This window comes from Pelophylax lessonae (genome assembly GCF_965119305.1).
Source record: "Pelophylax lessonae genome assembly, chromosome: 9".
Lineage (NCBI taxonomy): Eukaryota > Metazoa > Chordata > Amphibia > Anura > Ranidae > Pelophylax > Pelophylax lessonae.
Genome location: NC_138776.1, coordinates 254,655,907 through 254,667,720, shown reverse-complemented (window position 1 = coordinate 254,667,720; position 11,814 = coordinate 254,655,907). Strand labels below are relative to the sequence as shown.

General features: G+C 47.3%; 1 protein-coding gene across 1 annotated transcript; it reads right to left on the bottom strand.

The window, feature by feature from the left end:
- Positions 1 to 664: 664 nt before the first annotated feature.
- On the bottom strand, positions 665 to 7,630 carry LOC309562755 (uncharacterized protein). The gene is made up of 6 exons (XM_082267046.1): positions 7,522 to 7,630; positions 5,452 to 5,637; positions 5,242 to 5,365; positions 3,563 to 3,660; positions 3,271 to 3,370; positions 665 to 1,448 (listed from the first exon to the last, which is right to left on the bottom strand). The coding sequence occupies exons 1-6, from the start codon at positions 7,600 to 7,602 to the stop codon at positions 712 to 714; spliced, it is 1,326 nt and encodes a 441-aa protein (XP_082123172.1). The 5' UTR covers positions 7,603 to 7,630; the 3' UTR covers positions 665 to 711.
- Between the last annotated feature and the right edge of the window lie 4,184 nt (positions 7,631 to 11,814).

The window sequence follows — 11,814 nt, the reverse complement described above, 5'->3', positions numbered from 1 at the left end:
TATTGCCCCATTGTTGGTGCCATTGACAGGAATATTGCGCCATTGTTGGTGCCAATGACAGGAATATTGCCCCATTGTCGGTACCATTGACAGGAATATTGCCCCATTGTCGGTGCCATTGACAGGAATATTGCCCCATTGTTGGTGCCATTGACAGGAATATTGCCCCATTGTTGGTGCCATTGACAGGAATAGTGCCCCATTGTCGGTGCCATTGACAGGAATAGTGCCCCATTGTTGGTGCCTTTGAGAGGAATAGTGCCTTGTCATTGGTGTCAGTGGAATAGTGCCTCATCGTTGGTATCAGTGAAAAGAATAGTGCCCGATCTTTGGTGTCAATAGAAGGAATAGTGTCCCATCATTGGTGTCATTGGAAGGAATAGTGCCCCATCATTGGTGTAAGTGGAAGGAATAGTGTCCCAGTGTCATTGGATGTTATAGTGGCGCAGGGGCCAGATAAAGTTAAGCAAAGGGCCACATTTGGCCGCCAGGCCACAGTTTGGAGACCACTGATGCTGATGTTCTTCTGCTTCCCACACTCTTGTTTGCTCCAATAGTTTTCCACCATGTGTTATCAAGAGTCACCCAAGGTCATTTCAGATTGGCCAATGAATTCTGGCATTCTAAACACTCATTTTTAAAATTTGTCTTTAAAAAAATAAAATAAAATAATGGGTACTTGGGCCAGACCTGAGGTCCTTCAAGGGACCTTCACCAATAAGGACTGACCCTCCGACTTTTATAGTCCGCTCCCTCAGAGGGTTGGGTCCGTGTGTGAGTACGTAGATGGCTACACAGGGTTTGCTTCAGCTTAAACTGCCTGCCGCATTCCGGACAGGTGAAAGGCTTCTCGCCCGTGTGGACGACCATATGGCGTGACAGCGTGTGTTTCGCCACAAAGCACTTCCCACACTCTGAGCAGGTGAAGGGTCTCTCCCCAATATGGCTCCTCTCATGTGTGAGGAGATTAGACTTCCCTGCAAAGGCCTTCCCGCACTGACGACACTCGAAGGGCTTCTCTCCTCTGTGGCGCCTCTCGTGAACGACGAGAAGACTTTTCCACCGGAAACGCTTGCCGCATTCGGAGCACTCGTAGCGTTTCTCCTCGCTGTGGGAGGTCTTGTGGCTGGTGAGCTGGGAGCTGGTGGCAAAACATTTCCCACACTCGGGACACTCGTAAGGCCGCTCTCCGGTATGAACTCTTTGGTGGATGGTTAGATGAGCTTTGTACTGGAAGTGTTTGCCACAGTCCCCGCAGGAGAACCTGCCCTCTCCATTGCGCACCGGCTTTGTGTCTTCTTCCAGATCTGACTCAAAGTCCTCCTCCTCCTCCTCTCCACTAGGGGAGCTGTACTCAGACTTTGTTCCAACGGTCTCTTTGCCTGGCATCATTCTATTGTCTACCAGATGGTCCTCTTTCTTAAAGTTTCTGTTGGCATAGATCTCACCTGTTGGATGAGAAGACCACCATTAATCAGATAAGGCACAACTTTTTTTTCTTCTTCTTAGAGAAGAGTTAGGCTAACCCAGAGGCGTAACTAAAACCTTCAGGGCCCCGGTGCAAGAAACCATGAAAAAAAGAATATATAGAGACATCAATACATATTAAAATGACTCCATCATAGCATTCTCAAGAATGACCAGCATAAGGAACAACTGATGATATTTCTGGGGTGACAGTCCCGACATGTTTCGCTGTGGATTCGGCTTCCTCAGGGGTGTTCATTGTCACACCACTGTGCACTTTAGATCATCCAAATAGAAGCTTATCTTGGAAGTAAGATCCACATTTAGACCAATCCAAACAGAAAAGAAGACCCAACGGGTGGTTATGGGGTGAGGGATTCCTATGTTGGCAGCAGGAGGGAGAATTCAGATCCTAGTCCACAGCAAATCAGCTCCTCCAGAGACATATTCAATCTCCAGATTAGCCTCTAGTTCTTGAAGCTTACCTGGAGATTGAATATCTGGAGGAGCTGATTTGCTGTGCACTAGGATCTGACTCTTTTTTAATAGAGTTGTAAGAAGAAGAACTAGAGTCGGATGGCTCCTGATTCCCCCGCTGGGCACAAGCTGTCTCCCCTGACTCCCCCGCTGGGCACAGGCCGTCTTCCCCAACTCCCCCGCTGGGCACAGGCCGTCTTCCCCCGACTCCCCCTCTGGGCACAGGCCGTCTTCCCCCAACTCCCCCTCTGGGCACAGGCCGTCTCCCCCCGACTCCCCCGCTGGGCACAGGCCATCTCCCCCCGACTCCCCCGCTGGGCACGGGCCATCTCCCCCCCCCCCCCGGTCACTGGCTGTCTCCCCTCACTCCTCCCCCCGGTGCACAGTCCAACTCCCCTGACCCCCCCCCCCCCCGACACAGGCCGTCTCCCCTGACTCCCCCCCCCCCCCCAGGCACAGGCCGTCTCCCCTGACTCCCACCCCCAGGCACAGGCCATCTCCTCCTGACTCCCCCACTGGGCACAGAATGTCTCCTATGACTCCCCCACTGGCACAGAACGTCTCCCCTGACTCCCCCCACTGGGCACAGAATGTCTCCCCTGAGTCCCCCAGTGGGCACAGAACGTCTCCCCTGACTCCCCCAGTGGGCACAGAACGTCTCCCCTGATTCCCCCACTGGGCACAGAACGTCTCCCCTGACTCCCCCACTGGGCACATACTGTCTCCCCTGACTTGCCCACAGAACGTCTCCCCTGACTCCCCCACTGGGCACAGAACGTCTCCCCTAACTCGCCCACTGGGCACAGAACGTCTCCCCTGACTCCCCCACTGGGCACAGAACGTCTCCCCTGACTCCCCCACTGGGCACAGAACGTCTCCCCTGACTCCCCCACTGGGCACAGAACGTCTCCCCTGACTCGCCCACTGGGCACAGAACGTCTCCCCTGACTCGCCCACTGGGCACAGAATGTCTCCCCTGACTCGCCCACTCGGCACAGAATGTCTCCCTGACTCGCCCACTCGGCACAGAACGTCTCCCCTGACTCCCCCACTGGGCACAGAACGTCTCCCCTACTGGGTGAAGACCGTCTCCTCTGACTCTCCCACTAGGCACAAACCATCCCCCCTGTCTCCCCCACTGGGCACATACTGTCTTCCCCGACTCCCCCCACTGGGGACAGACTGTCTCCCCTGACTCCTCCACTGGGCACATACTGACCCCCATTACTGTATACTGACAGAGGAGGGGGGAGAAGAAGAGATTGTTGTAGTGACTGAACAAGGGTAGTCTGGGACTCTTCTCTGGATTTACTGTTTATTACTCACCTGTGCTGATCTCTATAGGAACTTCCTCCTCCTTACATTGAATATACGGTTCTTCTGCTTCCTCTTCAACTTCTACTTTAACAACAATCAAGCCGCCATCCTGAGAATCACACAAAAGTATTAGTGTGAGGTGTATAGCTTTATATTCAATAGAAAAGTACTGACTAGGAAAATCAAGGTAGGTTACTTATACAGTAGGTGTGAGGGTCGGTGTCAAACGTTTGGTCATATAGTGTAGAGTAGGATAGATTCTGTTTAAGAACAATTTAGGAGGATCACCGATTTCACTTACAGAATATTCTTGTGGGATCTTGGAAAGTTCCTGTGTGGAATTCTGGGAAATCAGAGGTTTGGGACATTTCTCTGGTGGGTTCCCATTACTGGATCCATCTGTAGGAAACACACACACTGACTGAATACATTGTTTCTATGTCTTTGTACCAGAGGATTTCGCCCTCTTTCTTCGCTTTATCATTTTGAGGAACCTTTTGATGTTCCTGAGTGGAATCCCGGGAATACAGAGGACGGGGACATCTCCCTGGTGGGTTCCCATTACTGGATCCAGTGCTGTATTTTGGCCTAGGCCAACAAGGCCCAGGCCTAGGGCGGCACTTTGCACTCCACCTGAGACTCTATTGGCCACTGGTTGCTAGAGCTGCCTCTCTCACCCCCCCCCCTCTTTCTCACTCACCCACCCCCCCTCTCTCTCTCTCATCCCCCCTCTCTTTCTCTCTCTTCCCCCCTCTCTCTCTCTCACCCCCCCACTCACTCTCTATCACCCCCCCTCTCACCCACCCCGCTCTCTCTCATCCCCCCTCTTTCTCTCTCATCCCCCCTCTCTCTCTCTCTTCCCCCCTCTCTCTCTCTCTTCCCCCCTCTCTCTCTCTCACCCCCCCACTCACCCACCCGCTCTCTCTCATGCCCCCCCTCTTTCTCTCTCATCCCCCCTCTCTCTTCCCCTTCTCTCTCTCTTCCCCCTATCTCTCTCTCACCCCCCACTCACTCTCTCTCACCCCCCTGCTCTCTCTCATCCCCCCTCTCTCTCTCACCCCCCACCCACTCACTCTCATCCCCCCTCTCTCTCTCTTCCCCCTATCTCTCTCTCACCCCCCCCCACTCACTCTCTCTCAATCCCCCACTCACCCACCCCGCTCTCTCTCATGCCCCCCCTCTTTCTCTCTCATCCCCCCTCTCTCTCTCTTCCCCCTATCTCTCTCTCACCCCCCCACTCACTCTCTCTCACCCCCCCCTCTCACCCACCCCGCTCTCTTTCATCCCCCCTCTCTCTCTCACCCCCCCACTCACTCTTTTACCCCCTCTCACCCACCCCCTCTCTCTCGCTCTCTCTCATCCCCCCTCTCTTTCTCTCTCATCCCCCCTCTCTCTTATCCCCCCTCTCTCTCTATCTTATCCCCCCTCTCTCTCTCTCACCCCCCACTCACTCTCTTTCACCCCCTTTCTCTATCTCTAATTCCCCCCTCTCACCCACCCTCATCTCTCATACCCCCCTCTCTCTCATTCCCCCCCACCCCCTCTCTCTCATCCCCCCACTCACTCTCTTTTATAACCCCCCCCTCTCTCTCTCTCATTCCCCCTCTCTCTCTTTGATCCCCCTCCCTCACCCCCTCTCTATTTCATCCCCCCTCTCTCCCTCACCCACCCCCTCTCTCTCCCCCTCCCTCACCCACCCCCTCTCACGGCCCCTCCCCCTCTCGAGAGATCTCAGAGGTTCATGCTAGGACTTGTAGTCCTTCAATTTTGAAGGGAGTCACATCCATTAAAAAAGGAGTGGGGCAAATTTACATAGGAGGGGGGCGCCCAAGTTTAGTCTTGCCTAGGGCAGCACAAAACCCAAAATACACCACTGACTGGATCCCTCTATGGGAAGCACACATACCAGAAGATGTGTGTATCTAGTTGGACCCTCAATACCCTTCTCTCCTTTACAAGAAAATGAAAGTCCCCTCTTACCGGGTGATGATGGGAGGGGTGGCCGGTTCTCCATGACGTGCTTGTAGACATCCCAATGGCCTTCTAAATACTCCCACTCCTCCTTGGAGAAATAGACAGTGACGTCCTGACACCTTAAAGGAACCTGACACACACAATGATACAGTCACCATCCAGACACATCCCTTGTCTGTTACTGGATAATGTCCCAGAATTCCCGGCACCGCTCACCTCTTTCGTCAGCAGTTCAATGATCTCGTTGGTGATGTCTAGGATCATCTTGTTCCTCTCAGGTACTGGGGTGAAAGTTGGAGGCTTAATGGTAGCGTTCCGGCTCTTGTTCCATCCTTGGGATGCATGAGGGCAATTACAAGAGTTCTTATGATGGCCAGGTGACTTCTTCACAACTGTGTAGTCCTGTGTACCAAAGGAAAATGAATGTTCAATATTAGGAGACTTGGTCCTCATTCATTTCAAGATGATACGGTGAATCCAGGTCTGTATTTTATTATATTAACCACTTGCCGTTTAGCCGCTGCAGTTATACGGCGGCAGGTCGGCAGATTCCCGTGAACCACCGTACCTGTATGGCGGTGCGCGGGAGCGATCCTGGGGGCGCGTGCCTCTATTAACCAGTGGGGAAGGCGGCCGTGATTGCCGCCGGGCACCCACGTTCGCTCCCCTTTAAAGAGAGAACGGCGGTCTGCTGTTGTAAACCCAGCAGACCGTTGTTCTCTCAGGAATCAGCACAGAGCTCCTGTGATCCTCCTATTTAGGAACACAGGTCTCTGTACTGATTTTACAAGCCCCCCCCCCCCCCCGAGTTAGAAAACACCCCCTAGGCTCACACTTAACACTTTTGATTGCCCCCTGGGTTAACCTCTTCTTGTCCAGTGTCCGTACCTGATGACAAATTTTCCTACCAATCGCTATCGCTCAGTTCTTCAAGTAATTCCGTTTCGCTGTCGCTGTTTTCCAGTTCGTCTAGAAGTGATTTTGCGCAAAAAAAGAACGCTTTTTGGACGCCATGGTCGTTCTCTATTTTCCAGGCACAAAGCACTGGAAAAGCACAGGCAGGGCACTGGAAAAGTCACCAGGTGAAATCCTGTGGTGAAATGGGATGATACAGTGTAACCCGTTAGGATCACAGCTTTGTATCATCTCATTTGGTGTATTTGCTTTCTATCATCTCATTTGGTGTATTTACATTTTTGAATTTTCCGCCGGTTCCACCCCCCCTACGTCGCAAGGATCGCAGGGTAGGTAACCGGAAGGCAGGTGCCAGCAATCGGCCGTGCACAGAGCAGGGAGAGAGTGTGAGGACGGCGGGGGAGCGCAGGGAAGGTGAGTATGATTCTGGGGTAATCCTGAGTGTGGCTCGGGGTTACCGCTTTTGGTACTGAAAGTTAACCCCGAGCCACACTCAGGAATACCGCCAGGGGGGTTAAAGTAACGCAGTGCCGAATCGCAACAAAATGGCCTGGTCATTAAGGAGGTAAAACCTTCCGGTCCAGAAGTGGTTAATAACACGACAAGAGTGATGTCATGTGACCTCCCAGAATCCTCCTCACCTCTCCGGTCAGCTCTGTGTTTTATTTATAGAGATAAGAGGGATGTCATGTGACCTCCCAGAATCCCCCTCACCTCTCCGGTCAGGTCTGTCTTTTATTATTAGAGATAAGAGTGATGTCATGTGACCTCCCAGAATCCTCCTCACCTCTCCCGTCAGGTCTGTGTTTTATTAATAGAGATAAGAGTGATGTCATGTGACCTCCCAGAATCCTCCTCACCTCTCCGGTCAGGTCTGTCTTTTATTAGTAGAGATAAGAGTGATGTCATGTGACCTCCCAGAATCCTCCTCACCTCTCCGGTCAGGTCTGTGTTTTATTAATAGAGATAAGAGTGATGTCATGTGACCTCCCAGAATCCTCCTCACCTCTCCGGTCAGGTCTGTGTTTTATTAATAGAGATAAGAGTGATGTCATGTGACCTCCCAGAATCCTCCTCACCTCTCCCGTCAGGTCTGTGTTTTATTAATAGAGATAAGAGTGATGTCATGTGACCTCCCAGAATCCTCCTCACCTCTCCGGTCAGGTCTGTGTTTTATTAATAGAGATAAGAGTGATGTCATGTGACCTCCCAGAATCCTCCTCACCTCTCCGGTCAGGTCTGTGTTTTATTAATAGAGATAAGAGTGATGTCATGTGACCTCCCAGAATCCTCCTCACCTCTCCGGTCAGCTCTGTGTTTTATTTATAGAGATAAGAGCGATGTCATGTGACCTCCCAGAATCCTCCTCACCTCTCCGGTCAGTAGGTAGATGATCTCCAGGGTGAGGTCCAGTAACCGGTTAGTTACAGGAATGTTGCTGACCTTGTCCATCTTCACAGAGTCACCTTGGAAATGTTCTTCAACTCCCTGAAAGATAAAAAGAGATGTTAGAGTATACGGAATCGTCCCAGCTCCAAGCTATGGTGGCGTTGGGTGTACAGGATACGGTTTGGCCGTGTTTAAACGCCAGAACTCAAGCAGTAGAGCTACGGCTCTACTTTACCGGGAGAAACATCTGGAAGCAACTCAAGACACCGGGGACGAATCTTTTCCTGCTCTGGAGATCAACTAAGTTACTGGGGCCAATAGAATTTGAGGGCCCCTTTCCCCGTCGCCATGTGGTTTTGCAATCAAAGACCCATTCACACCGATACCCAAAAAAGCTACTCACTCCCCACCTCCGATGTCTTACCCATCCAAGTCAAACCAATCCAATCCTTTCCAAGCACAGCTCAGCACATATAAACAATGTATCCCATCCCAAAGACACCAGAAGCCCCTTATATCATTTCTATCCAAAATAAGACAGCAGAAACGACTAAATCTGCGCCCCCAGAGAGGAAACAATAAACAAAACAGTAATAAAAGAGCCATCAGACCTCTAACGTCCTATAAAGCACACTGCAAACTCTGCTGATCCCTCACCGCTCAACCACACCTTCTGCCAAGCCTCACAAACTTGCTAGGCTGGGTCAGCTGACCACCAGGCACATGTGACCTTTGAACACCAAAGACAACTTCCTGTCTCAGCTGCAGGGGCCATTTTTCTGGAGCCTGACCTCATTTGCTGTTGTTGGTTCATTTATCAGGGGTTCAATAGCATGGAAAAATTCAGCGAAAAGTATTTATTGAAACGATGCAATGTAAACGAATGATAACAATGTGTTTTTTTAAAACATTTGAAGCATCTTGAAAAATTTCTCATTAGATGAAGCAATCTGATTGGACAGGGCCTGCATGCTTCATATGTGTTATAATATTATATTAATAGTAACATTTTTAATATTATAATATATTATAAACACACATTAAATATATATATATATATATATATATATATATATATATATATATTTGAGATGTGTATATACATATGCAATATATGAGATGTATAGAAATATATATATTAAAATAATATTAATTCATTCTTCATATGTATTATAATATTATTTTACACTATATTCTATTAATAGTAGAAGTTTAATATTATATTATAATATATTTTTTATATTTTATATAGTAATATTTGAGATGTGTATATTATATGTATATATAAATGTATAAATCTATATACATATATATTACATATAAAAACATAATATAAATTTTGTAATAATAATGAATTCTTCATATGTATTATAATATTAATTTTTTTACATACTATAATATTTATAATAAATATAATATCTATCTATGTGTGTATTTATATGTATATAAGCCTAGGCAGACATACCCACTACAAGATTCCAGGCATATATTGGATAGTTTAGGTCAGTCCCCATGTTAAATATTTTCATAAGTCTTAGGCTCCATGTACACAGGACGCTGGAAATGGCCGTTTAGGAGCAGTTGGGCGTTTTTTTCAGAAGCCCCTGAACCCATCTACATTTTATCTTATCTGTCCATGTACACCAGGTCGTTTACAGTCATTTGCAGGCAGTTGCGTTCAGGGACTGTTTTTAGAACGCAATTATTTGCGTTCGAACGTGTGTTTCCCGGCGTTTCAAACGCACAAACGCGTCCGAACGCGATGACCCGCGTTTAGCGTTCGCGTTTTTCCATTTTAAAGGGGAATAATTTTTTTCACCTCTAGGAACGCTTCTAAACGCAAACGCCGCTAAACGCGGGTGCAAACGCGACCGAACGGACGTTTCAAACGTCCTAAAAATTCCAGCATTCAAAGGGACTTTTAACAACGTCCCGTGTACATGGAGCCTAAAGCTGATTGGACAAGAGATTGTAACATGTATAGTACGCTTTTGACTGTGATTGCCTTGTATGTACTAAACATCGGAAGTGATTTCTCTGGGTTTAAAAAAAAAAAAAAAAAGTTGGCAGCACGCTGGAAAATCATTCCACCCAACGTCTTCGCCATCAGTGATACTTTGTGCCCGAGTTCAATATATCTCAGCCTTACCTGTCTGAGAATCAACTGGCCACCAAGAGCCAGCTATACAGGTCCCAATCTGATTGTACAATCTCCGTACAACCTCCTTTAGCCTTACCAACCACTATATAATTCAAGGGCATTCTTAAACCATCCATTCGATTTATATCCAGTCGGGTCGTTTTTTGATGAATTTAATTAGCAACTGGCCAATGTGCAAAGTCGGTGATTTTTCATGGCTACGATCAGACTTTGAGTGTTTTTGAGTGTCCTTGAGTGTGGACATCCTCAGTGTTTTCTTGGAGACCTCCTTCCCCCTCACATAGGTAACACTGTCGGGGGCAGCAGTGACGGGGGAGGGGGTTGCTAATGAAAGGTCTGGCTATGCTTAGACCTCCTCAGTCATGCCATTGCTTGGGGCTAGGAGAGTGCCTCTCACTTGGTGGATTTTGATTGTTGCCTGATTGGATACATATTGATTGAATAGATTAGGTAGGTCACCGTTTTTGGTAAAATATAAAGTTGATTGTACAAAGATTATAAGGTCATGTTGTAAGGTGTATGGTGACCCCATCAACAGATGTAGAGGATACTGGCTCGAAGTTGCTGACCTCTCCTTCCAGGTGTCAGGCTGATCCGACCACGAAGCTGTATGTGGACTTCTGACTCCACCGGTGGCTAATGGTTTCAAGGTTATCGGCAAAAGCCATCAGAAGCCTCAACCATACTGGCTTTTTTTGTTGATTGGGCAATTGGGGTTGGAACTGAAGAACTCGGAACTCCCCTAACCTGACGCTAAATATGAAACCATAAACCCAACTGTTGATAGTCGGTCACAATAGGAATCGCCCCAAAAAATTGCCGCCATTACATTGAACCCTCAACCCCAAAACTCCAACCAAAATGAACTCCCTTTATTGAAATCAGCGTGGCAACATGATCAAAAAAATATAATCATCCCATGGAGAATTTCTATTGGTTTTCGTAGACGGGTGGACCTTTACCAGGATCTGATGGACCTCCATAGTCGGTGGTGGAAGAATGTTGGAGGTAGACCCGTACAATTGGTTTAGTTCCGAATTAAAATTTAGGACAAATTTTTTTGTTATTCGGATGTATCCAAATTCCGAATCACTACAGTAACAAATGTCAATGAATTCCCCCGAAAATAATGAAACAAAATTTGTCCAAAATAATGAAATTTGATTCAAATTTTGGAAACGAATATGAAATTTATACATATTGCAATTCTTAGATGTAAATAATTTGGCAGCATTCGAATTGAACCCCCAACCCCAAAACTCCAACCAAAAGGAACTCACCTTATTAAAATCAGCGTGGCAACATGATCAAAAAAATATCATCCCATGGAGAATTTCTATTGGGTTTCGTAGACGGGTGGACCTTTACCAGGATCTGATCTACCTCATGGTGACACCCCTCCATAGTCGGTGGTGGAAGAATGTGCAATTCGTTTAGTTCCGAATTAAAATTCGGACAATTTGTTTGTTATTCGGATTTTTCTAGTTCCGAATCACAACAGTAACAAATGTCAATGAATCCTCCGAAATAATGAAACAAAATTTGTCCAAAATAATGAAATTTTATTCAAATTTTGGAAACGAATATGAAATTTATACATATGGCACGTCTTAGATGTGAATAATTTGGAATAAATCAAAATAAAAAAATAAAAATTTAATGCCAATTCGAATTCTCCAGTTGCGTTTAATTAAATTTAGTCAAATTAAAAAAAAAAATCAAATTCTCCAGTTGCGTTTAATTAAATTTAGTCGAATTCAAAAAAATTCAAATGGAATATGGATTTTTTTCGATTCAAATGCGGCTGTCAAATTCTCAAACAAAACAAAACTAAAAGAATTCCGAAAACAAATTTAGCTAAACGAAATGAGTAAATTATCGAGTTGAAACAAAACAAATCTTTTCGTTCTGCACATGTCTAGTAGTTGGAGGGACCTTCGTGCCCTCGTGAGGGTTCTCCTAAGCTGGCTGTGAACCCGAAATGATGGTTGATGGTTAACGACAGCCCGACCGTTCTGTTTGTAGAGGGATCCAAAGGCTCATCAATGAAGAACAACCAGTCAAGTTCTGTAACCTAATGAATGGACCGTGAAGGACCAGGGGGCCACCCCAAA

Coding starts and splice junctions, on each gene's coding strand:
- LOC309562755 (XM_082267046.1), bottom strand. CDS start 7,602: ATGGACAAGGTCAGCAACATTCCTGTAACTAACCGGTTACTGGACCTC. Junction 5,638..7,521: donor TCTACCTACTGACCGGAGAG/GTGAGGAGGATT, acceptor TTTGGTACACAG/GACTACACAGTTGTGAAGAA. Junction 3,371..3,562: donor AGATCCCACAAGAATATTCT/GTAAGTGAAATC, acceptor TGTGATTCTCAG/GATGGCGGCTTGATTGTTGT.